Genomic DNA, 22,576 nt, shown 5'->3' with positions numbered 1-22,576 from the left:
ACCAGTACTAGGGTTACATTTACAAAACTTAAGTCCGTTTTTTTAAAGAATTTATAATTCAGTGTAAAGGTTCTTCAATTATACTGTTTTGTTTAGTTTCTATAAGGTGAAAGTTTAGAAGGTAGAATATCATGAACTATGATCCAGAGGGTTGAAAGGAAGTAGGAAAAAAAGAGACTTAAAAATAAGACAAACCATTTCTTGCATTTATGGGAAATTTTATAATTTGCATAAACAAAATATAAAAATTTAAGGCACAGTATATTTATAAACATTACAAACTGGTCACTATTGGACAGGTAGTGAAAGTAAAATTCAAGGAACAATACTTTCATAAGTCACTATCTCCCTTCTACTACAATCAGAAAAGTTTCTAGGTAAAGTGTTTTACGTACTCGTGCCTATAGGGAAAGAAGATTCAGAAGATCACCTTTAGACACACCCACCTTCACTTGATAACCAAATATCTGAGTTGAAGGTACTCACCCAAAATGAAGTTATAAACAAATTGGTGGTAAGAAGCCAGGTTAGCATTTAGAGCTGCAGGTAAACTATAATTTATGGTGACATTAGTTACATAATCTGAAGATTAATCCTTTAAGCAGTAAATTACATAGGGTTTACACCCATGAATAAAAAGATTATCACATACTATGAACTAACATACCATTAATCCATGTAGTTTAAGACTCCTAATGAACAATTTAATTATCCCTCCTAAATTCTTCAATTTTCAGTTGAGGAACTTGGTTCATGTTCATTGACAAGATCCATAATAGGCCCACTGTACCTATGCTGTGAGTTTCTTTGAAGTTACATTTTATATAGACATATTTAAGATTGAAAGCTTAATGCTGTTTAGAAGGCTATTAAGTATTAACTTCTAAAAGCTCTTAAGTTTGTGAAAAGGCTTTTAAGATAAGTCTTTCTAAAACACTCCACACATTCTTCCTTGCCCACAGTTATATATCAAAGTCATACAGATATCTCATAAGGTTCTGTATATATATTTAGGAATACTTTCAAAATTAGCTTCATATTATGTACCTTTGCAAGGTTTGCAAATAATCCAGTACGTAGAGAAATAGCCAACCTGGTAAACTGTCCATCCACCTTAACTATTGCTACTTCGAAGCAGTGAATGAGAGAGAACTTCATTATGCTACCACTGTACCTTGTACAATATTTAACAGCTCCTTATTGGTTAAATCTAAATCTGTCCCCCAACTACTTTGCCTATAGGAGGCATTAGGGCTGAATGAGCGGCACAACCAGGATACCACGTGGATAATCATTAGGCATTACCACTTAAATACAAATACGTTAATAATTTCATTCCATAACTAGTGTTTTTAACATTATGTACAAAGCTAGTTCTTTGAATAAACTCACACTTTTTCATAAAAGTTATTCTCAATGAAAGAAAATTCAAAGTACTTCCATCTTGCTCCTTTTATTACACACTCAGTGAACCATTCATCCTTAGTGTGAAATTAATGTTTAGTTATATAAATGTAAGGCATAACATGAGAAAATCTAGGGGGAAAAAAATCTTCATTTTAATCTGAGACTGAAACTGTAGGATTATCAGCTCCAATTAGCCTTAATCAGCAACTTACCCCCCCACTTTTTTTTTCCACAAATGCACAAATAACAGACAAGCTAGATAATTTTACTCTTCTTAAATTGGCAATTAGGGCTCTAGAATGTCCTTTACATTTTTTAGACTATTTTTAAACCAAAGCACTAATTCAACACACAGTAAAAGCATAGTACAAATAACCAAATTTGAGATCTGGCTTTTGCCAGATGGAACCTAAGAATAAAGAAACATTTTCCCCTTCCAGATAAATTAATAATTTAAAATATAAATAATTGTATTAAGTTTCACTGAATAGAGAATGTGGAAGTTCTGCTATAAAAAAAAACCACCTTAGGGCATAGCCGGTTAGCTCAATCAGAGCAGAGTATTGGTAACACCAAGGTCAAGGGTTTGGATCCCCATACCAGCCAGCTGCCAAAAAAGAAAAGAAAACCTTAGGAATTGAAGTTTGATAGTCATTTCATTCTACGGTGGCACAGAGACTGGATTGTGCTTGCTTTCCATAATTACTTCACAGTCTCCCTCCATTTCAAAATTGAGATTCACAAATGAACTGGATACCACTGTTTCTGGTTGATCTGTCTGAACAATGGAATCAGCCTGCAGCTTATTCTGTTGGTATTGTCTTTCTGCTTCCTCAGACATCCTGTTTTCTTCTTCTTCTTCTTCTTCCTAAAAAGGGGAAATATCAAGAATAATTGAAATACAATGTCCAGGAATAAGGAATAGTTTTTTTTCTCCCACTGTCAGTTTGTCCCATCTTCTTTTTTTAAACCAAAACATTAGTGTCAGGTCCAATTCAGTTCGATCTAATTAAGATATATTTCTCCTTCCCCTGTTCCCAAATAAATATTGTAAAACATTTTAAGGAAAGTAAAGTAATTTTCAAAACATGGTCCAGCACTACCTAGCTTAGACGAGAATTGAATTAACTTTGACAGGGGGTATATTTTTTTCAGGTTAAGTCTACTCTACTAAAAAATTATATTAGAGTATGGCCAAGGTCAAGGGTTCAGTTTCCCCTTGCTGGCCAACCAACAGCAACAACAGCAAAAAGATATCTTTGACTTCATGGACAGCCAAGAGATAAAAATAAAAAGCAAAACAAGTAAATGATGTTACAACACCAAGATCAAGGAAAGGTTTGGATCCCTGCACTGGCCAGCCACCAAAAAAAATTAATTACAAATAAACAGATAATTAGCTAATACTATATCACCTCAATTATAGGGTGTCAGCCTATTCAGTTGAATGCTGCAATTCTCCTCATTATAAAGATGAGGAAACTGAGGCTAATAGAGGTTAAGTATCTTGCCCAAGGTTACAAAGTTAGAAGTGGCAGAGCCAGATTTTGAATTCAGGCCTTTCTGTTCTTAAGCCCATGCTCTTAAGCACTAAAGCTTTCTCATTCTTTATGGTTAAACCCACCCTAAGACCTCACTATTTCTGCATAGTACTGCCCTTATATCTATGTGCCTTAACAACTGGAACATACATATTTCTAGTATTTATAATTTTCTGTGCGTCAAACCCACTTCACTTCTCCTACATCCAATCTATGTGCCCTAAGTACAGAGACTGGGTCATGTTTCTTCATCTTAAAATTAGAATATTAACCTTAAGAGAGGTATGTGAAGATTAAATAACATATATAAGGAACCTCATGTATACTAACACAATGAAATCTAGCTTAGCACATATATCCTAGGGAAATTTCAGTTTTAAAGAATTCTAAAATGTATGTTCATTTGATAAAGAAATTAATGACTCTAGAATGAAATGCCTAGCATACAGGAGCTATCTTTTGGACAGCTGGAGGATACATATACTCATTATGCAACCCATGAAGTCTACAGCAAACCAAACTGAATCAAGAAAACGTGAAAAGGAGACACACCTCCTTCTTCATCCGGTAATACTCATCAATGGCATATTGGTATTTTGGGGTGCTGATGCCCAAAACAGATGCAATCTTCTCTCCAAGAAAGTCACACACTAAAGATACAAAAGTTAAAAGACTTATACAATTCCATAAACATTTCTTGAGTACCTTCTATGTGTAAGACACTGTGAGAATATAAAGGTTACTGTTCCTATCCTCAAGGAGATTATAAAAAGCCAATATATCTCACTTCTGTATATCTCCCCTGATTTTTCTGAGAAGCATTAGTGGCTCCTTCTGGGCTCCCAACAACAGTCTGTTCATAACTGTATTATAACACTTATCACCAGGTATTATAATTATCTATTATATGTCTATTTCTTTAAGAAAAATATATATTCTTAGAGAGCCAGGATATTACTGGGCTGGAGGAGAGGAATGACTCGAATTTATGACACTCACTGAGTACCCACCATGTGCCAGGCACTGAAAAGTTAGGCTTAGAGAGGTTAAAGAACTTGCCCAAGGTGACAAAGCAGATTGTAAATTTAAATCTAGGTCTGAATCTAAAGCTTGTGCTCTTTCAGTTATACCAGACTGTCTAGCATAGAGTGAGTGCTCAATACATGTTTGTTGAATCAATTATTATTTACAATTAGCCCTAGTAAAAAGCAGAAAGTGATAGAAACTACGAGGGAGTTAAAATTAGAAAAAGGAAAGCTTTAGGCAGGAGCTCTGTGATTTAAAAACCTATATTTAAAATTAGCATGATTAAGTCATAAGTTGATAATTCATTTCTTTCAAATATGACTTAATTATATATCAACTTAAGAAATGAAATAAAAACATAAATAAACTATAATTACAGCATTTACGATAAGCAGGCAGACAGAATGAGAATGATACCAGGAGGAAACCAAATTACAAAGCAGCAAAATTGTTGGTAAAGAAAGGGTTTAAGAACATAAAAATAATACTTAAATTAATAAAACCATTTTTCAGTCCCTTTTTTTTCATTGTACATGTTTACGGAGTACAGTTTGTTGTTTCAATACATGCATGTATTGTATAATAATCCTATCGGAATAGTTAACATGTCTATTACCTAAACATTTATCATTTCTATGTGATTATAACATTCAAGATCCTCTTTTCTGGCTATTATAAAATTACAATACAATATTATTAGCTATTGTCACCCTAGTGCACCAGAACTTATTCTTCCTATCTAACTGTAACTTGGTGCCGGTCTGCCAACCTTTCCCAGTCCTCCCCTAGCAGTCCCTTTCCCTGCCTCTGGTAGCCATTATTCTATTCTCTATTTTTTCCGCTCTCTTTTTATATTTCTTAACTGAGCCAAGATAATTGTATATATTTATAGAGGACAATATGATATTTGGGTACATTCATATTGTGTGCAGTGATCGTATCAGGGTGCTTAGTATATCCATCACCTCAAACATTTGTCACCTCTCTGTGTTGGGAACATTCACCATCATCTCGACTAGCTATTGAAATATATACAGTACTCTGTTATTGACTGTAGTCTCCCTATATTGCTATAGAACACTAGATCCCATTCTTCCTCTCTAATTTTGTACCTACCTGCTCCTCTCACCCCACCTCAAATATGACTTAATTATATATCAAGTCATATTTGAGAGTCTCAGGCAACCACTATTCTACTCTCTACTATGAGATCAATTTTTTTAGCTTCCGCGTATGAGTGAGAACATGTGGTATTTCCCTCTCTGTGCCTGGCTTATTTCACTTAACATAATTTTCTCCATAGTCCTTTTTTTAAAACAATAAAAAGCTAAAGAATGTTTTGAGGTGAAGTACAAGTTAGATTAATATTTTCCAATGATAGCTAGCTGTTGAGAATGAAGTTCTTCACTCCCTATTGTTTTACTTCAGTTTGGAAATATCCCATTTGGCAAAGCTCCTGTTGTTGGCACATATTACAGCAACTATACAATATTCAAACAGAAAAGCAATACCTGAAAGGGTTGATGTGGCAGCCCGAAGCATGTAAAACCATAAGTAGGGGCCCCAAGTAAGTTTTGTCTGCAACAAGAGGTCAGGTTAGCAACATTCATACCTAAACTCATATTATATATTTGGGCCAGAATGAAGTAGGCATGTATTCTACAGGCAGTACTATAAACAGACTGCAATCCAATCAAAACTTTTAAACTTTATAGACAGAATTCCACAAAGATATTTTACATTTACCCATGTATCTACCACCACCTTAAGCCCTTGGAAAAACCAAAAAAAGATGCAGCCACTGAAAAGGAGTTGGTAAATCACAGTCTGGGCTGTTTATGAGTTGATAATACAGAGCCTTCCTTTCTCCTGTCTTGCTGATTTTTTGTCTTCATTGTTCATATACACAAATACCAGAGAGGGTGTGCAATTAACAGAATGGACCTTAAGGAATCATACAGTCCAACACACTTACAGTGGGAAAACTGAGGTTCAGAGAAATTAGGCAGGATAAGTAAGGGCATATCAAATGAGCTTGTAATGATAAGAAAATGGACAAATAAGTGGCAAGATAAGTTTTTTGTTTAAGGATTAAAAAGGGACTAGACCATACAACCAAGACACATTCAGTGTATATTTGGTAGGCCAGAACAATAGGCAGAATGCCAATCCACACTTCACACCTCCACCATTAATCCTGGTTCTGTAATTCCATACAGTAACTCGTGGAGCTTGCCAAATAGATGATAGTTTGCCTCTGGATGAAACTATTAACATTGGCATGCTTCATTGTACCAACACTTTTATCGAAAGAAAACATAGTATAGAGCCTGCAATCAATAAAATACAATTAATAATTGTTTCAAATTGCTTCCAAGAAGGAGAGAAAGAGATAAATTTATCCATAATCTTCTTAGCTAAGATATATTAATGATTATAAGGGCATTAAAACAATAAAGTAATAATCATAATGTATTATTGTGTTTACTACAGTAATAGATGTAATATGTATAACAAACCACTAAATGGGGGAATGGAAGAGCTATATAGGAATAACATTTCTATATCTCACAGGAATTCAGCATAATAAGCATACTAGCTTCAATCTGAAGCTGATTCTAATAAGATGTATATGGTAAGCTCTACAGCAATCATACATACATACACACACACACACACACACACACACACACAGAGTAGTGGAAAAAAATCATTAAAATAAATAAATATTCACTTAATCCAAAAGAAAGTAGTAAAAGGGAAAAAGAAACAAAAAGACATAAGGCAAATAGAAAACAAAAGGTAAAATGGCAGATGTAAATCCAACTAAATCAATATAACATAAAATATAGATTAAAAGGCCGGCCCGTGGCTCACTTGGTAGAGTGCAGTGCTGATAACACCAAGGCCACGGGTTCGGATCCCATATAGGGATGGCCGGTTTGCTCACTGGCTGAGCGTGGTGCTGACAACACCAAGCCAAGGGTTGAGATTCCCTTACCGGTCATCTTTAAAAAAATTAGATAGATAGATAGATAGATTAGATAGATAGATAGATTAGATAGATAGATAGATAGATAGATAGATAGATAGATAGATAGATAGATAGATAGATAGATAGATAGATAGATAGATAGATAGATAGATAGATAGATAGATAGATAGATAGATAGATAGATAGATAGATAGATAGATAGATAGATAGATAGATAGATAGATAGATAGATAGATAGATAGATAGATAGATAGATAGATAGATAGATAGATAGATAGATAGATAGATAGATAGATAGATAGATAGATAGATAGATAGATAGATAGATAGATAGATAGATAGATAGATAGATTAAATAATGCAGTCAAAGGGCAAAAATTGTTAGACTGGATTACAAAACAAGATTCAACAACATGCTGGCTATAAGGGAAACATTAGATCCAAAGATACAAATAAATTGAAAGTAAAAAGACTGGAATTGATGTAGCAATATCACTGTCAGACAAAACAGATTTCGTTTTAATTAGTTTATTTTTTGACAGTGGTTGGTACAAAATAGACTTTAAAACTAAAAATGTTACTAGTGGTAAAGAGAAACGTTTTATAATGATAAAAGGGTTAACCCATCAGGAAGATATAAGAATTATAAATATATATGCAGCTAAAAACAAAGCACCAAAATACAATTTTAAAACAAACTGACAGAAATGAAGAGACAAATAGAGAATTCAACAATTCAATAATAATATTTGGAGACTTCATACCCCACTTTCAATAATGAATAGGAAAACTGGGCTGAAAAACAACATGGAAACAAAAGACTTGAACAACACTATAAAAACAAGTAGGCCTAATAGACATCTATAGAACATTACATCCAACAAAAAGAGAATATAGATTCTTCTCAAGTACATATGCAACATTCTCAAGGACAAGCCATCTGCTAAGCCATAAAACAAACCTCAATAAATTTAAAAAGATAGAAATAATAGAAAGTATGTTCTCTTATCACAGTAGAGTAAAATTAGAAATCAGTAACAGAAAAAAATTTGGGACACTTACAAATATATGGGAAATAAACAACACACTCCTAAATAACCAATGGTTCAAAGAAAAAATCCAAAGGGAAAAACGAAAAGACTTTGAAACAAATCAAAATGAAGGCATAACATACAAAAACTTTTGGGATTCAACTAAAGCAGTACTTAGACGGAAATTTATTTTTTCAAAAACAGGGAAATTTATGTCTATAAGTGCCTAATTAAAAAAGAAAAAAACATAACCTAAATTTTCACCCAAAGAAGCACAAACCAGACCTAGAGCAAGCAAAAGGAAGGAATATAGACAAAAGCAGAAATTAATGAAAAAAGAGAATAGAAAAGTAACAGAAAAATCAATGAAACCAAAAGCTGGTTCTCAGAAAAGATCAACAAAATTGACAAACCCTTAGCTACACTGACAAAGAATAAAAGGAAGACCCAAACACACTAGAATCATAAATGAAAAGGAAAATCAACATTACAGAAGCAAAAAGAATTATAAAAGAATACTACTGTATGCCAATAAATTAGGTAACAGATGAAATGCATGAATACCTGCAAAAACACAAAACTAACTAAAGAAGAAACCGACAATCTTTTTTTTTTTTGTCCTTTTTTGAGACCGGCCGCACTGCGCTCAGCCAGTGAGCGCTGTGAGCGCACCCGTCATCCCTATATAGGATCCGAACCCACCGAGGGAGCGCTGCTGCGCTCCCAGTGCCGCACTCTCCCGAGTGCGCCACGGGCTCAGCCCAGAAACCGACAATCTTAATAGACCTATAGCAAGTGAAGACACTGAATTAGTAATCAAAAACTATCCACAAAGAAAAGCCCAGAAGCCTTCCTAGCTGAAGTCTGTCAAACATTTAAAGAAGAATTAATACCAATTCTTCACAAACTCATTTTATGAGGCGAGTATTACACTGGTTCCAAAACCAGACAAAGACATCATAAGAAAACTACAGCCCTATATTTCTCACACATGGATCCTCAACAAAATACTAGCAAACTCAATCCAACAACTTATAGAAAGAAATACACACCATAATCAGTGGGATTTATCCCAGGAATGCAAAGTTGGTTTAACACCTAAAAAATCAATTAATGTCAAAACACAAAACCACATGATCATCTCAACTGATGCAGAAAAAACACCCAAAAAATTCAACACCACATGACTCATAAAACACTCAACAATCTAGAAACAGAAGGGAACTTCCTCAACCTGATAAGTGACATCTACAAAATACTCACAGCTAATATCATACTTAATAATAGAAGACTGAACACTTCCCCCTCTAAGATCAGGAACAAGATAAGGATGTCTACTCTTACCACTTCTTTTTTTTTTTTTTTTCCTTTTTGTCTTTTTAACTGACCGGTAACAGGATCACAACCCTCGGTGTTGCGCCCGCACCGCGCTCAGCCAGTGAGCGGGAACCGGTCTCCACATGGGATCCGAACCCTTGGCGGGAGCACCGCCGCACTCCCAAGCAGCGCACTCTCCAGTGCGCCACCAGGCCGGCCCTACTCTTACCACTTCTATTCAACACTGTAATGTTGGTTCTAGACAAGGCAATTGCAAAAAAATGAAAGAAAAGACACCCAGATTAGAAAAGAAGACTAAAACAATCTTTATTTGCACATGGCATTATCTTGTATATAAACAAACCTAAGGAATCCACTAAAAAACTCTGAGAACTAACAAACAAGTTCAGCAAGATTGCAGGATACAATATCTACATACCAAAGACAATTGTCTTTCTAGATATTAGCAACGAACAATCTGAAAATGAAATTAAGAAAATAATTCTATTTACAATAGCATCAAAAAGAATAAAACACTTAGAAATAAATTTAACAAAGAAGTGCAAAACTTACACTCTGAAAACTACAAAACTTCATAGAAAGAAAACAAAGATCTAAATAAAAGAAAAAATAGATGAATCAAATAACTTGATATTATTAAGATGGCAATACTCCCCAAATTGATCTATAGATTCAACACAATCTCAAACTCGCTCCTTCTCAGAAATTAACAAACTAATTCTAGAATTCACATGAAATTGCAATGGACCCAGAATAGCCAAAACAATCCTGAAAAAGAACAAAGTAGGACTTACACTTCCCAATTTTCAAACTTACTAAAACGCAGTGATGATCAAGACACTAGCACAAGGATAGCTATATAAAGAACAATGGAGTAGAATGAAGGGTCCAGAAATAAAACCATGTTCTATGATGAAATGATTTTTGACAAGGGTGCCAAAACAAACCAGAGGGGAAAAACAAATAATCTTTTCAAAACTCAGTGATAGGTCAGCTGGAACACCACATGCAAAATATTGAAACTGGACATTTACCTCATACCCTACAGAAAAATTAACTCAAAAATGGATCAAAGACCTAAATGTAAGAGTTAATACTATAATTTTTTTTTTTTGGCAGCTAACCAGTAAGGAGATCCAAACCCATGCTGTAACCAAGTGAGCTAACAGGCCAGCCCTATAAAACTTTAAAAAAAAATACAGGGATAAGTCTCCATGACCTCAGACTTGGCAAAGGATTCTTAAATATGACACTAAAAACACAACCAACATAAGAAAAAATAATCTGGACTTCATCGAAATTAAAAATTTGTATTTCAAAAATCAGGAAAATGAAAAGACAACCTATGGAATTGGAAAAAATACTTGCAAATTACCTATCTGATGAGGGACTTGTGTCCAGAATATATAAAGACCTCTTAAAACTCAACAATGAAAATACAAATGACCCAATTAAAAATGGTCAAAAAATCTGAAAGGACAATTCTCCAAGGAAGATAAATGGCAAATAAGCACATGAAGAGATGCTCAGCATCACTGGCCATCAGGGAAATGCAAATCAAAATCACAATAAGATACCACTTCACATCCACTAAGATGGCTAGAATCAAAAAGACAGATAATAACAAATGTTGGTGAAGATATGGAGAAGTCAAAACCCTTACATACTGCTGGCAGGAATGTAAAATGGCACAACCGGTTTGGAAAACAGTCTGGTAGTTCCTCAAACATTTAAATCATAGGATTACCATATGACTCAGTAATTCCACTCCTAGCTATGTACCCAAAAGAAAGGAAAACACGTCCACACGAAAACCTGTACATGAATGTTCATAGCAGCATTATTCCTAGTCCAAACGGTAAAAACAACCTTAGTGTCCATCAACTGACAAATGGATAAATTAAAATATATATCCATACAAAGGAATACTTGACTATAAATAGGAATGAAGTACCAACACATGCTAAAACATGAATGAACCTTGAAAACATGCTAAGTGAAAGAAGCCAGTCACAAAAGACCACATATTACATGAGCCCATTCATATAAAATGTCCATAATAGGAATAGGAAAATCACTAGGGGAATGACGGGTGGGCTGGAGATTAGGGGATGATAGCTAAAGGGTACCTGGCTTTTTGAGGTTTTTTTTTCCAACTTCATTTAAACACACAATGATTAATATCCTCATCACAAAAAGAACTCTTAAAAATGAATTAGAAAAATCTAAGCTGAAATGTGTTGAAGGACATGAGCAGATAAGTCATGCACCCAAAGAAATACACATGGTTAATAAGTATCTTCGAGGATCTGGTTGTGGGTGGGGGTGGGGCCATCCCAGCCCCCTGGCATTGGGCTGGCTCCATTACTGTCATGGATGTACGGTGGTGGCAGTGGGGGCGGGGCTAGAGCCCATGGCCCTCATCACCTCGGACCCCCTGGGCATCAGGCTGGCTTCCATTGCAGGCCTCCATGGTTTCTTTTTGAGGTGGTACAAATGTAATAAAATTGACTATGGCAATGGTTTTGCATATCTGTGAATATGCTTAAAACCACTGAATTACAAACTTTAAATGGGTGAATATTTGGTATATGAATTATATCTCAATAAAGCTTTTTAAAAAAGGAAATCTTTAGCAAAGTAAGAAGGAGGCATTCTTTCTATGACAATGCCTTTATTCTCAGTTGTTCTGTTAATTCAGGGTGACTTTTGAGACAATGACTTTTAAAAACGTATATACACACAAATTCATACAAATAAGAACTAACCTCTTCAAAGTAATTTTAAAAGAACACATTTATTCCATTGCACGAAACACCTCTGCAATATTCTACATGCATTTGGAACTACCTTCAGAGTACAATGCACAATCTTTGAATATTTTCTGTAGTAGAAAATCTGATGAAAAATGAGTAATAACATTTTTAAAGTAAAATATAAATTAATAATTCTCTATCCTGTTACTATGTTTTATTTTCCTCATATGACTTTTCTCAGCCTGATATAGTATATATTTGTTTATTGCCTATCTTCCCACTATCAAACAAGAGCAAAAAAAAATTTTTTTTTTTTTTTTTTTTTAAAGGATGACCGGTAAGGGGATCTCAACCCTTGGCCTGGTGTTGTCAGCACCACGCTCAGGGCCAAGGGTTGAGATCCCCTTACCGGTCATCCTTTAAAAAAAAAAAAAAAAAATTTTTTTTTTTTTTTTTTAAAGGATGACCGGTAAGGGGATCTCAACCCTTGGCCTAAGGGGATCTCAACCCTTGGCCTAAGGGGATCTCAACCCTTGGCCTAAGGGGATCTCAACCCTTGGCCTAAGGGGATCTCAACCCTTGGCCTGGTGTTGTCAGCACCACGCTCAGCCAGTGAGCAAACCAGCCATCCCTATATAGGATCCGAACCCGTGGCCTTGGTGTTATCAGCACCGCACTCTACCGAGTGAGCCACGGGCCGGCCCCTAAGAGCAGAAATTTTTATTGCCCATAGCTGTATCACCACTGCCTAAAACAGTACCTGTCAGAAAGTCAGTAAATATGTCATCAACTAAACTCTCAAAATGACTACTTAGAAGGGAAACACTTATTTTTCTTTAAATGTACAGGTAGTCATATAATTTTATAGTCACATCTTGTATAATTTAGAAATTCTTAAATTTAGCTGGTGAGGCACACAAAGTTAAGGACTATATACTCCTATCTTCTAATCAAAATTAGAGGCAACATAAAAAAGAACAAACAACTCCTAAGTTTTGAGTGGAAACTATCATGACAGTACAATCCTTAATTCAAAGGGACTGGAATCAAAGTACTCAATTTAGTAAAATAAATCTAAAGAAATTTATCCACGCTGACAAAGAACTAACACTGAAAAACAAACTGTATCAGACTACTAACATTCTGTAAATATTTCCATCCATATTATGTAAAAATGCTATTTTTTACCAAAATCATAATGCATAATTTTATACCCAGAATATAGTTGACTTAAACCTCATAAGGCCCCTTTCATTCAATAATTAAGGAGAAACAAATTAATCAAAACAAAACCCACTGACAAAAGGATTACCAGTCAAACATACTGGATCAACAGTAGGCAAAACATCTTTCTTCTCCAGGCCTTCAACTTCATCTTCATCTGTGCTGTACTCTTCCATTGTTTCACCACTAACAAAGTGGATGACTCTCCTTGGCACTTTCTTCTTTTTTCCTATGACTCCCAGTTCCACATTTTCAAAGCCTCTTTCATTACTCATCTATATCAATAATAAATTAAGAAAATGAGCATTTCAAGTGAGATTAATTTTCTTTCATTACACAACAAAAAAATTTTGGGTTGCTTTATTTTAGGAAATAAAGAAACATAAACCAATCCTCAAGCAGTTTTTCTTTTTTAAATAAAGCAGATCATACACATGAGTATCTATAGCATAGATGTAAGAATTTAACGAATAACAAAGCAAACATCTACACACTCTCTGAGGTTAAAAAATAGAACTTAATCAATTAAACTTTTTGTTTAAAGAACAATTTAAGTCACAGCAATCCCAACACTATGTATATGTGAAGATATTCTGACAGCAATCATTTTAAAGGATAATGGTAATTATGATAGGATCAATGTATAATATCAAAGGAAAATTATATAGATGCACATATGCACGTATGTTCAATATATAAATAAAATAAAAATAACAGTTTATATCAAGAAACTCTCCTAAGTTTTTGGATTTAAACTTAGCTATGTATGAGCAAAAGAAAAGCAGTTCAGCTTAACTCTGAACCTATCCTTTTCTCAAAACAGGAGTACCAAATTCAAATGCCTTTTAGGGCCAAGAAGGTACCAAAAATGAGTGAAGCTATATAGGAAAGGTGGACCCTGTAGCGAATACATGCTCCAACTAAATTGAAAAAAATTTTAAAACACTGTGCAGGCCAAATAAAATCCATCTATAAACCAATCTAGAAAGAGACCATCAGTGTTCTATCTCTGAACTCCCAGATATCTTAGTCAATAATATATAGGTGACAACAGAGTTTTCTGATAGTAAAAAGATTTTATGAATTTTAAAATTATAGTAGTCTATGGAATTCTAATTACATCCAAATTTTACTCCTAGGAAAATATTAATTTCACCTCATACATAGAGCCATGTGGTGAAGAGTTTGTTTCCACTGTCATCTTGCCTCAAGTTCAAACTTCTAAGAAAGCCTTTTGCATCTGCTTACTAGATTTCAAAAAGGTACAGTACATACAATTGTGAAGAAAAATCTGGCAACAGTGGTCACCACCATCAACAGGAACTAAGATGAGGGAGAAGGCACAGGCAAGAGAGTAGTCAAGGAGACCTATTATTCTCTTTGTATTTTGTTGGTTGTTGTTTTGAGATAACAATATATTCACACATTACAGTCATCCATTGGTTCCAGGACCCCCTAGATACCAAAATCTGAGGATGCTCAAGTCCCCTATATAAAATGGTATAGTATTTGCATATAACCTATGCACATTCTCCTGTATACTTTAAATCACCTCTAGATTACTTATAATATCTAATAAAATGTAAATGTTATATAATAGTTGTTATACTGTATTTTTAAATTTGCGCTATTTTTTCTTTTGTTTTCTGAATATTTTTGAACCGTGATTGGTTGAATCCACTGATGTGGAACCCATGGATTCAGAGGGCTGACTGTAGTGTTATAATTTTGAAACTGAACCAAAGTAAAATGATACAGGACTGCAGGATTGACTGGCTTAGCATCCATGTTGGTGAGATTCTCTAGGACAGTCCAGAGTTCAAAAATTTTGTCCTCTATAAGGATTCTTTTTTTTTTTCCACACTATGATTTTTTAAAATTTTTATAGCAGTTTTAGTTTTACAGAGAAATTGAGCAGAAAGTACAGATAGTTCCCATACCCTCCGCACATGCACATACAGTCTCTCCTACTATTGACATTTTACATTAGTGTGGTACATTTGTTACAATTAAGAATCAATACTGACATACAGTTATTAACTTAATTTTCTATTAGGGTTCCCTCTTAGTATTATACTGTTCTATGGGTTTTGCCTAATGCATAATGTCATGTATTAACCACTACAGTGTCATACAGAATAGTTTTGCTGCCCTATAAATTCTCAGTGCTCCACCTATTCATCTTTCCCTCCGTTCCTCATGCCCTGAAATCCTGGCATCCACTGATTTTTTTTTTTTCATTATCTCCAACATTTACCATTTCTTTTTTTTTTAAAGATGACTGATAAGGGGATCTTAACCCTTGACTTGGTGTTGTCAGCACCACGCTCACCCAGTGAGCCAACCAGCCATCCCTATGTGGGATCCGAACCCAGGGCCTTACTGTTATCAGCACCACACTCTCCCGAGTGAGCCATGGGCTGGCCCAACATTTACCATTTCTTTGTGTTGGAAACATTCAAAATCCTCTCTTCTAGCTAATTCAAAGTATACAATAAATTGCTGTTAATTATAGTCACCCTACAGTGCTATAGAACACCAGATAATATTCTTCCTAACTAGCTATACTCCTGTATCTGTTAACTACCCTCTCACTATCCTCCTCCCCCCTACCCTTTCCAGCCTCTGGTAACCACCATTCTACTCTCTACTCAAAGCTTCCACTTATGAGTGAGAACATGTGGTATTTCTCTCTCTGTTCCGGGCTTACTTCACTCAATATAATGTCCTCCAAGCTCATCCATGTTGTCACAAATGATAGGATTTCAGTCTGAATAGTATCCCATTGTGTGTATACACATTTTCTTTACCCATTCATCTGTTGATGGACACTTTGGTTGATTCCATATCATGGCTATTGTGAATAGTGCTACAATAAACCTGAGAGTGTAAATATCTCTTCAAAATACTCCTTTCCTTTCCTTTGGAAATATACCCAGTAGTGGGACTGCTGGATCATATGATGGTTCTATTTGTAGTTTTTTGAGGAACCTCCTGATTGTTTTCCATAATGGTTGTACTAATTCACATTCTCACCAATAGTGTATAAAAGTTCCCCTTTCTCTGCATTCTTGCCAGCATCTATTATCTGTCATTTTGATATTAGCCATTCTAGCCAGTGTGAGATGATATTTCATCATGGTTTTGATTTGCATTGCCCTGATGATTAGTGATGGTGAAAATTTTTCACATGCCTGTTGGTCATTCGTATGTCTTCTTATAGTTATGGACAAACATAATTTAAACTCATGATTGTTGTTCAATTACTAGAAAACTTCTTTGAACTGCTGTTGCAGAGATGGGATTATACTGATAAAAATAGTGGATGTGCCTAGTCATGCAAGTATAAGCAACTTTATTTTATGCACTGTTTTCTCTTAATCCTCTCAGGTCCTTCTTAGAAAACAGATATGGCTTTTCTCTCTGTATTTTACTTCCCAAAAGTAAATTTAGCCATTAGCCTGGATTTGAATCCAGGTATATACAACCCAAAGAACAAATGCATTGTTCCGTGACACACATGGACATTAATGAAATCAACTTTAACCACTGTATGGTGAACTACACATCACGAAAAGCTTGATAATATAGGCTAAGGGATAACCTGGAAAAAAGCACACAATTCTCTCTAGCGTGTCCTGAGGGTTCTAACAAATCCCAGTCCTTAAAAAGAGATCAGCCCATTTATTGTGTCTATGAACAAAATTGACAAGTGGTTCATCTAGGCCACCTTTCTTCTACTGTCCATCTCCAGCCATCAAAAGCTATTCCTATCCAAATCTCATGTTTCTCCTTGAGACAAGATTTGGCTTATGGTTGTCCTGACATCAGTGTTTCCTTTTGGACCATGGCTTTTGGGATCCCTGCCTTCCTATGCAAAGGAAAGCTAGAGGAGCTGGGTTAGATCTCCAGTCATCACACTAATTGGATGGATCTAGTAACAACTCAACAGCCCTAGTCAGTGAATAGAGCTCAGATCTTTCACAGTACACCACCATGTCCCACCACTCCACCCCCATCACAGCAAAAGCAGTTTCTCACTGCTTCCTCTAGCAATCTCTCATTAGCTTAATTATCCCTTAGTACAGGCAATGGAAAGGGATGGCTCTCATTGGCTCAACTATTTTACCTTACTTAGATGACTTTAATAAATCAAAACATTCTGGCTGGGTCATAACAACTAGTATAAAATCTCCATAAACTCCAACTCTTGGCTATACTCTTTCCAAGTTTTTTTTTAAAAATCTAAAAAGGGGAAGATTGAAATATGATTCATATTTTTCATTCCAATACCAAAGTTAGATAAGCACAAACAGAACTTTGAAGGGCCAGCCCGTGGCTCACTCGGGAGAGTGTGGTGCTGAGAACACCAAGGCCCCAGGTTCAGATCCTATATAGGGATAGCCGGTTAGCTCACTGGTTCAGCGTGGTGCTGACAACACCAAGTCAAGGGTTAAGATCCCCTTACCGGTCACGATAAAGACAAAAAAAAGAAAAAAAAAAAAAAGAACTTTGAGTAATATTCTCTATACTCAATAATATAAAATGGCATTTTATTTGTTCTAGTCACATTTTACATAAAAACTTTTATTGAAGAAACTTTTATTTGAGGCCTTTCTTTAAAAAGTTTAATATTAATTTTTAATATAGTAAAATCCAAATTTTAGGTTTACCATTTTAAGGAGGAGTCAAGCAAACTTTTTCTATGAAGGCCAGATAGTAAATATTTTAGGCTTTGCAGACCACATAGGGTCTATCACAACTGAACTCTATGAAAGCAACTATGGACAAGCAGCCACTTGTATGGACACTACATAATGAATGGGCGTGGCTGTGTTCCAATAAAACTTTACATAAACAAGTGGCTATTTGTATCTGGCCCACACAGGCTGTAGTTTGTCAACTACTGATCTTAAGAAACCAGACTGGCAAGTAAAAAATCTGTGAAAGACCTATGATTCCATCCTCTACTTAGGGTGGGGAAGAGGGTGCAGGCTGTGGACAGCAAAGGGAGGTATTGATCACTAACAGGTAAAACCAGCCAGAAAATTTGGAACAAAATTTCCAACAATTATAAATAAAAATTATTCTCTGAATTTTCTAAACATTTCATTTTTACAAAGAGTAAACTGCAAGTAAGAAAATTTTCACTGTCAATTACACAAATTCCATTTTAACAAACTCCAAAGACCTGAAAAGATTGTTTCATAACACCAGGAAATTATGAGATGCAATGTCAATTAACATTTTACAACATTTTATAGTTAACCAGACTGTAAATTTGCTTATCTTCTTTCTCAGGACCTGTTTTTAATGGCAATTTTCTTTTTATATACTAGCACAGCAACCATAAGTTTTTTTTTTTTGGCAGCTGGCCTGTTCAGGGTTCCAACACCACACTCTAACTAACTGAGCGAACCAGCCAGCCCCAGAACTTCTTTCAAACACTTGGAATTTATTTTGTGTCACCTCCCCCAACTAGGATGTTAGCAACATAGGGGTAGGCACCACTATATCCTTTAGCCTACGGTTTCTGGCATATAGTAAGTGCGTCATAACAGAGGTGCTAAATAATTTAATGAATGAGTAGTACTGAAATTTTAACTCCTTTAATAATATTAAGGCTGAGATTCTGGTTAAAAGTCTAGTCAGAGAAGTTGCTGGACACAATGTCACAACAGGTACTAGACTGCCTGGTAAGAGGCCTAATTCTGGGCCAGTCCGTGGCTCACTTGGGAGAGCGTGGTGCTGACAACACCAAGTCAAGGGTTAAGATCCCCTCATCTTAAAAAAAAAAAAAAAACACAGACCCAATCTTCTATCTTTTGTTCCCTTACTTACATGGTACTTGGGGTTTCTCAATTCTGACAAACTTGGAAAGGAGTATAGGGCGGCAGCCTCTCCCTCCACCCAGATCTCCACTTCACTGGCCTCTTCCCTCTTATTGTGATCAAACCCCTGGATATAGATCTGGGGTTCCCAGAAATGTTTCTGCTTCAGGAATGTGAATAAGAAAGCAAAAACGGGTAAATTAGAAAACAGTCTCTTAACAACAAGGTCCAAGATTCGATCCTTTACCAGTGAGCTGCCAAAAAAGAAAAAAAAGTTTGTATAGTATGAACTCATTTGTGTTTATCAAGAGAGAAGAGATAACATATGCATAGAAAATCCCAGAGAGAATACACCAGAAACTTAATAGTCACTTTTGGAAAATGAGAATGTGAGGAAAGGGCAGTGGGGGGTATTCCTGTGAATTTTCACCTTTTGCTCTACAGCCTTTACTGTTTAAATATTTTTTTTTTTTAACCAGGAATACAAAAAACACATAATACCACTAAACCAAAACAAAGAGCCTGTCTTCAAGCAGCATTTATCTGGTACATCAATATAGGTATATTTATTTTGCTAATACACAGATTCAAAGCTGAAGTAGTGATGAAACAATTCTTGTAACTAAAGGAAAAATCAAACAGAAAAGCAAATCAAGCACTGTCCAAAAAAAGCATCAAGATTCAGTCCAAAAGTACCTATCAACAACAGGTGTCAACTCAACTGAAAATGAAAAGTGGCTCCCTAATCAATTGGTGATATCCCCTGAATTCCTTCTTGAATGTTCTCCTCCTCCTCCTCCTCCTCCTTATGTAGGAGAAAGATCAAACTCCATACACAGACTAGTACTGTATGTGGAAAAGTTTTTGTTAATGCAAACCACATCTTATACTAGAAGAGCTACACACAGTTTGCGGGAAGTGTTTCACTAACTGAAAATCTCGCTTCCTTCTCACAGAGGGTGGGAAGATTTCTACACATGAGCAACTTGACGTTTTTAACAGCCAAAATTGTAAACTCCTGAGCGGGTTTCAGTTAAAGCAATTTCTTTACTTTTACTCAAAGACCCTTAACTACTAACTTAGACTACGAAATCCAAACCAAACCAAACCAAATCTCCAAACCTTACCAAACTCTCTAAACCCGTGCTGTTCAACACAGTAACCACTAGCCACAGGTGGCTAATGCGCACTTGAAATGCGACCAGTCGCAACTGAGATGTGCTGGTAAGTGTAAAATACACACAGGATTTTGAAAATTTAGAAAAGATTCAAAAAGAGAATGTAAAATATCTCATTAATAAATTTCATATTAATTATATATTGAAATACTTTTGATAAATTGGGTTCAATAAAATATAATATTAAAATTATCATCACCAGGGCTGGCCCGTGGCTCACTTGGGAGAGCGTGGTGCTGACAACACCAAGTCAAGAGTTAAGATCCCCTTCCTGGTCATCTTTAAAAAGAAAAAAAAAAAAGATCATCACCAGTTTCTTTTTACTTTTCTAACGTGGCTTCCGGAAAATTTTCCATTACAATTTACAATGCGGCTCGCATTATATTTTCTGTTGGACAGCACAGCTCTGAGCCTTAGTAAGCTCCTTGTTGAAATGGGGCTAGCACCCGTCTCGTGCGGTTGTAATAAGGGATAAGTGAACAAGCCTGTAGACGCTTAGCATATAGTTGCTATTAGTTAACCAAAAGGCAGATGCCACGGCAGTGGCTCGCGCCGGAGGAAACTGAGAAGCGGCTGAAGCCGTCGTCACCTGGCTTCCAGCTACTCTAAGGACAGCCTTTGGGGAACATGCCCCCCTTCTCTAGCTCGCAGACCAGAAGCTGGACTATCACCTCCGGAAACCCGAGGCCGCCCCAAGAATCTGCGGCGCTGCCATCGAAGGGGCTGGGGAGTAAGGGGCGCCCCGACTGGACAGAGTCGCCTGCTCCTTCTCCCCAGCCGGCTTCTCTGAGCAGAGACAGGGGTGCGGTGACGAGGAACCCCGAAACCCACGGCCGGCGGGCGGCCTGCTCGGAGGAAGGCCGGTCAGGCCAAAAGGGCAGTCGCGGACAAGGCAAGGAGGAGGCTCGGCTCTCCCAGCCTCAGCCTGGGCGCCGCCACTCGCCTCGGTGGCCCCACCTACCTGCCGCGCCGGTTCCCTGAACGCCGCGGCGGCCGCAACTCCCGAGGCTGCGACTTCTCCTCCTTCCTCGCGGCCCACTGGCTCCCGGTCCATCGTCGTCGCCAACACAGGGCTGCTGGTGAGACAGAGGGTAACGGCCGATAAGCCCACTTCCATCCTCAGCCTCCCCGCCCGGTGGCTGGCCGAGCCCTACAGTCGGGAAGCGGGACTCACCAGTAGCCCACCAAGTCACAGTGAGAGCGACCCGGCGGCCGTAAGGGGTGGGGCCGGCCTGAGGGGCGGGGCCGAGCGGCACGAGCTACGCCCGCCTGGCTCTGCACCGTGGGCGCCAGCAGACGGCAGCCTGTAAGGCGCAACTACCAGCTCCTTTGGGACAGAGCAGGGAGGGGCCTTCCGTGCACGGCTTCCGGCCACGCCCACGTCCGGGGGCTCGCGGAGTCACTGCCTGGCACCACCGTGACGTCATGCCTCCTACCTGTACCTGAAGCTTGGCGTCCGGATTTGGCATGGCCCTTTGCCAGCTGCGTTTTGGTCAATTTCCCTCCCAGACCTTGGTTTCTGCACTTGTAATAAGAGCTACTGTATATGTGTTTCAAAGGCTAGTCATGGGATGTGATTGCTGAAAATGTATTGTAAAATGTACGGCTCTTGCTACATATGCCATTCCTTTTTTTTCTTTTTTGTTCTTCTTTGAGGCCGCACCGTGCTCAGCCAGTGAGCGCTGTGAGCACACTGGTCATCCCTATATAGGATCCGAACCCGCGGCCGGAGCGCTGCTGCGCTCCCAGCGCTGCACCCTCCGGAGTGCGCCACAGCGGCTCGGCCCTACATATTCCATTCCTAACATGGATGACAGTCCAGCCAAAATGCCCTTGAAATATGAACCCCAAGGATGAATTTTGCTTACACCTGAAATACTTAAGTATAACTGTGGAAAAGGTAAATGAGAAAACCTGAAGGAGAGCAAAGGACAGTTGCAAGCTTCCATCTTGACAAATATGAGGAATATTTTATCTGTTTTGGCGGGGGTAGGGGGTGAAGAAGGGGGCATCCCAGTTGTCATTTTTCGCAATGTTCAATGAAGTTGAAAAAAATCATGATTGCTATGATTACTGAATGACTTTAACATCAAACTAGTTGGACCATTGCCAGGCTAGTGATTTTTTTATTATTGCTTTAGCATGAAAGTTTTCACGAATATGCAGAGGTCAAAAAGAAAACGTACATTAGTTTGGCCAGGGGAGGCTTCATTTGATATTTTAAATTTTATTTTCATGCTAGTCCCAAT

At 37.1% G+C, this 22,576-nt stretch overlaps 1 protein-coding gene across 2 annotated transcripts; it reads right to left on the bottom strand.

The window, feature by feature from the left end:
* Positions 1–1,970: 1,970 nt before the first annotated feature.
* Positions 1,971–21,547, bottom strand: FAM177A1 (family with sequence similarity 177, member A1). Of its 2 annotated transcripts, XM_008573811.1 has the most exons (6): positions 21,502–21,547; positions 21,289–21,403; positions 13,420–13,593; positions 5,486–5,552; positions 3,501–3,598; positions 1,971–2,275 (listed from the first exon to the last, which is right to left on the bottom strand). In XM_008573811.1, the coding sequence occupies exons 2-6, from the start codon at positions 21,379–21,381 to the stop codon at positions 2,069–2,071; spliced, it is 639 nt and encodes a 212-aa protein (XP_008572033.1). In that variant the 5' UTR covers positions 21,382–21,403; positions 21,502–21,547; the 3' UTR covers positions 1,971–2,068. The 2 variants fall into 2 exon arrangements, with proteins under 2 accessions (XP_008572033.1, XP_008572027.1); XM_008573805.1 differs by lacking the exon at positions 21,502–21,547 and having other exon boundaries at positions 2,051–2,275; positions 21,289–21,486.
* Between the last annotated feature and the right edge of the window lie 1,029 nt (positions 21,548–22,576).

This window comes from Galeopterus variegatus, unplaced genomic scaffold (genome assembly GCF_000696425.1).
Source record: "Galeopterus variegatus unplaced genomic scaffold, G_variegatus-3.0.2 Scaffold54, whole genome shotgun sequence".
Lineage (NCBI taxonomy): Eukaryota > Metazoa > Chordata > Mammalia > Dermoptera > Cynocephalidae > Galeopterus > Galeopterus variegatus.
Note: the sequence above shows the minus strand (reverse complement) of the source record. Positions and strands in the feature narration are given on the sequence as shown.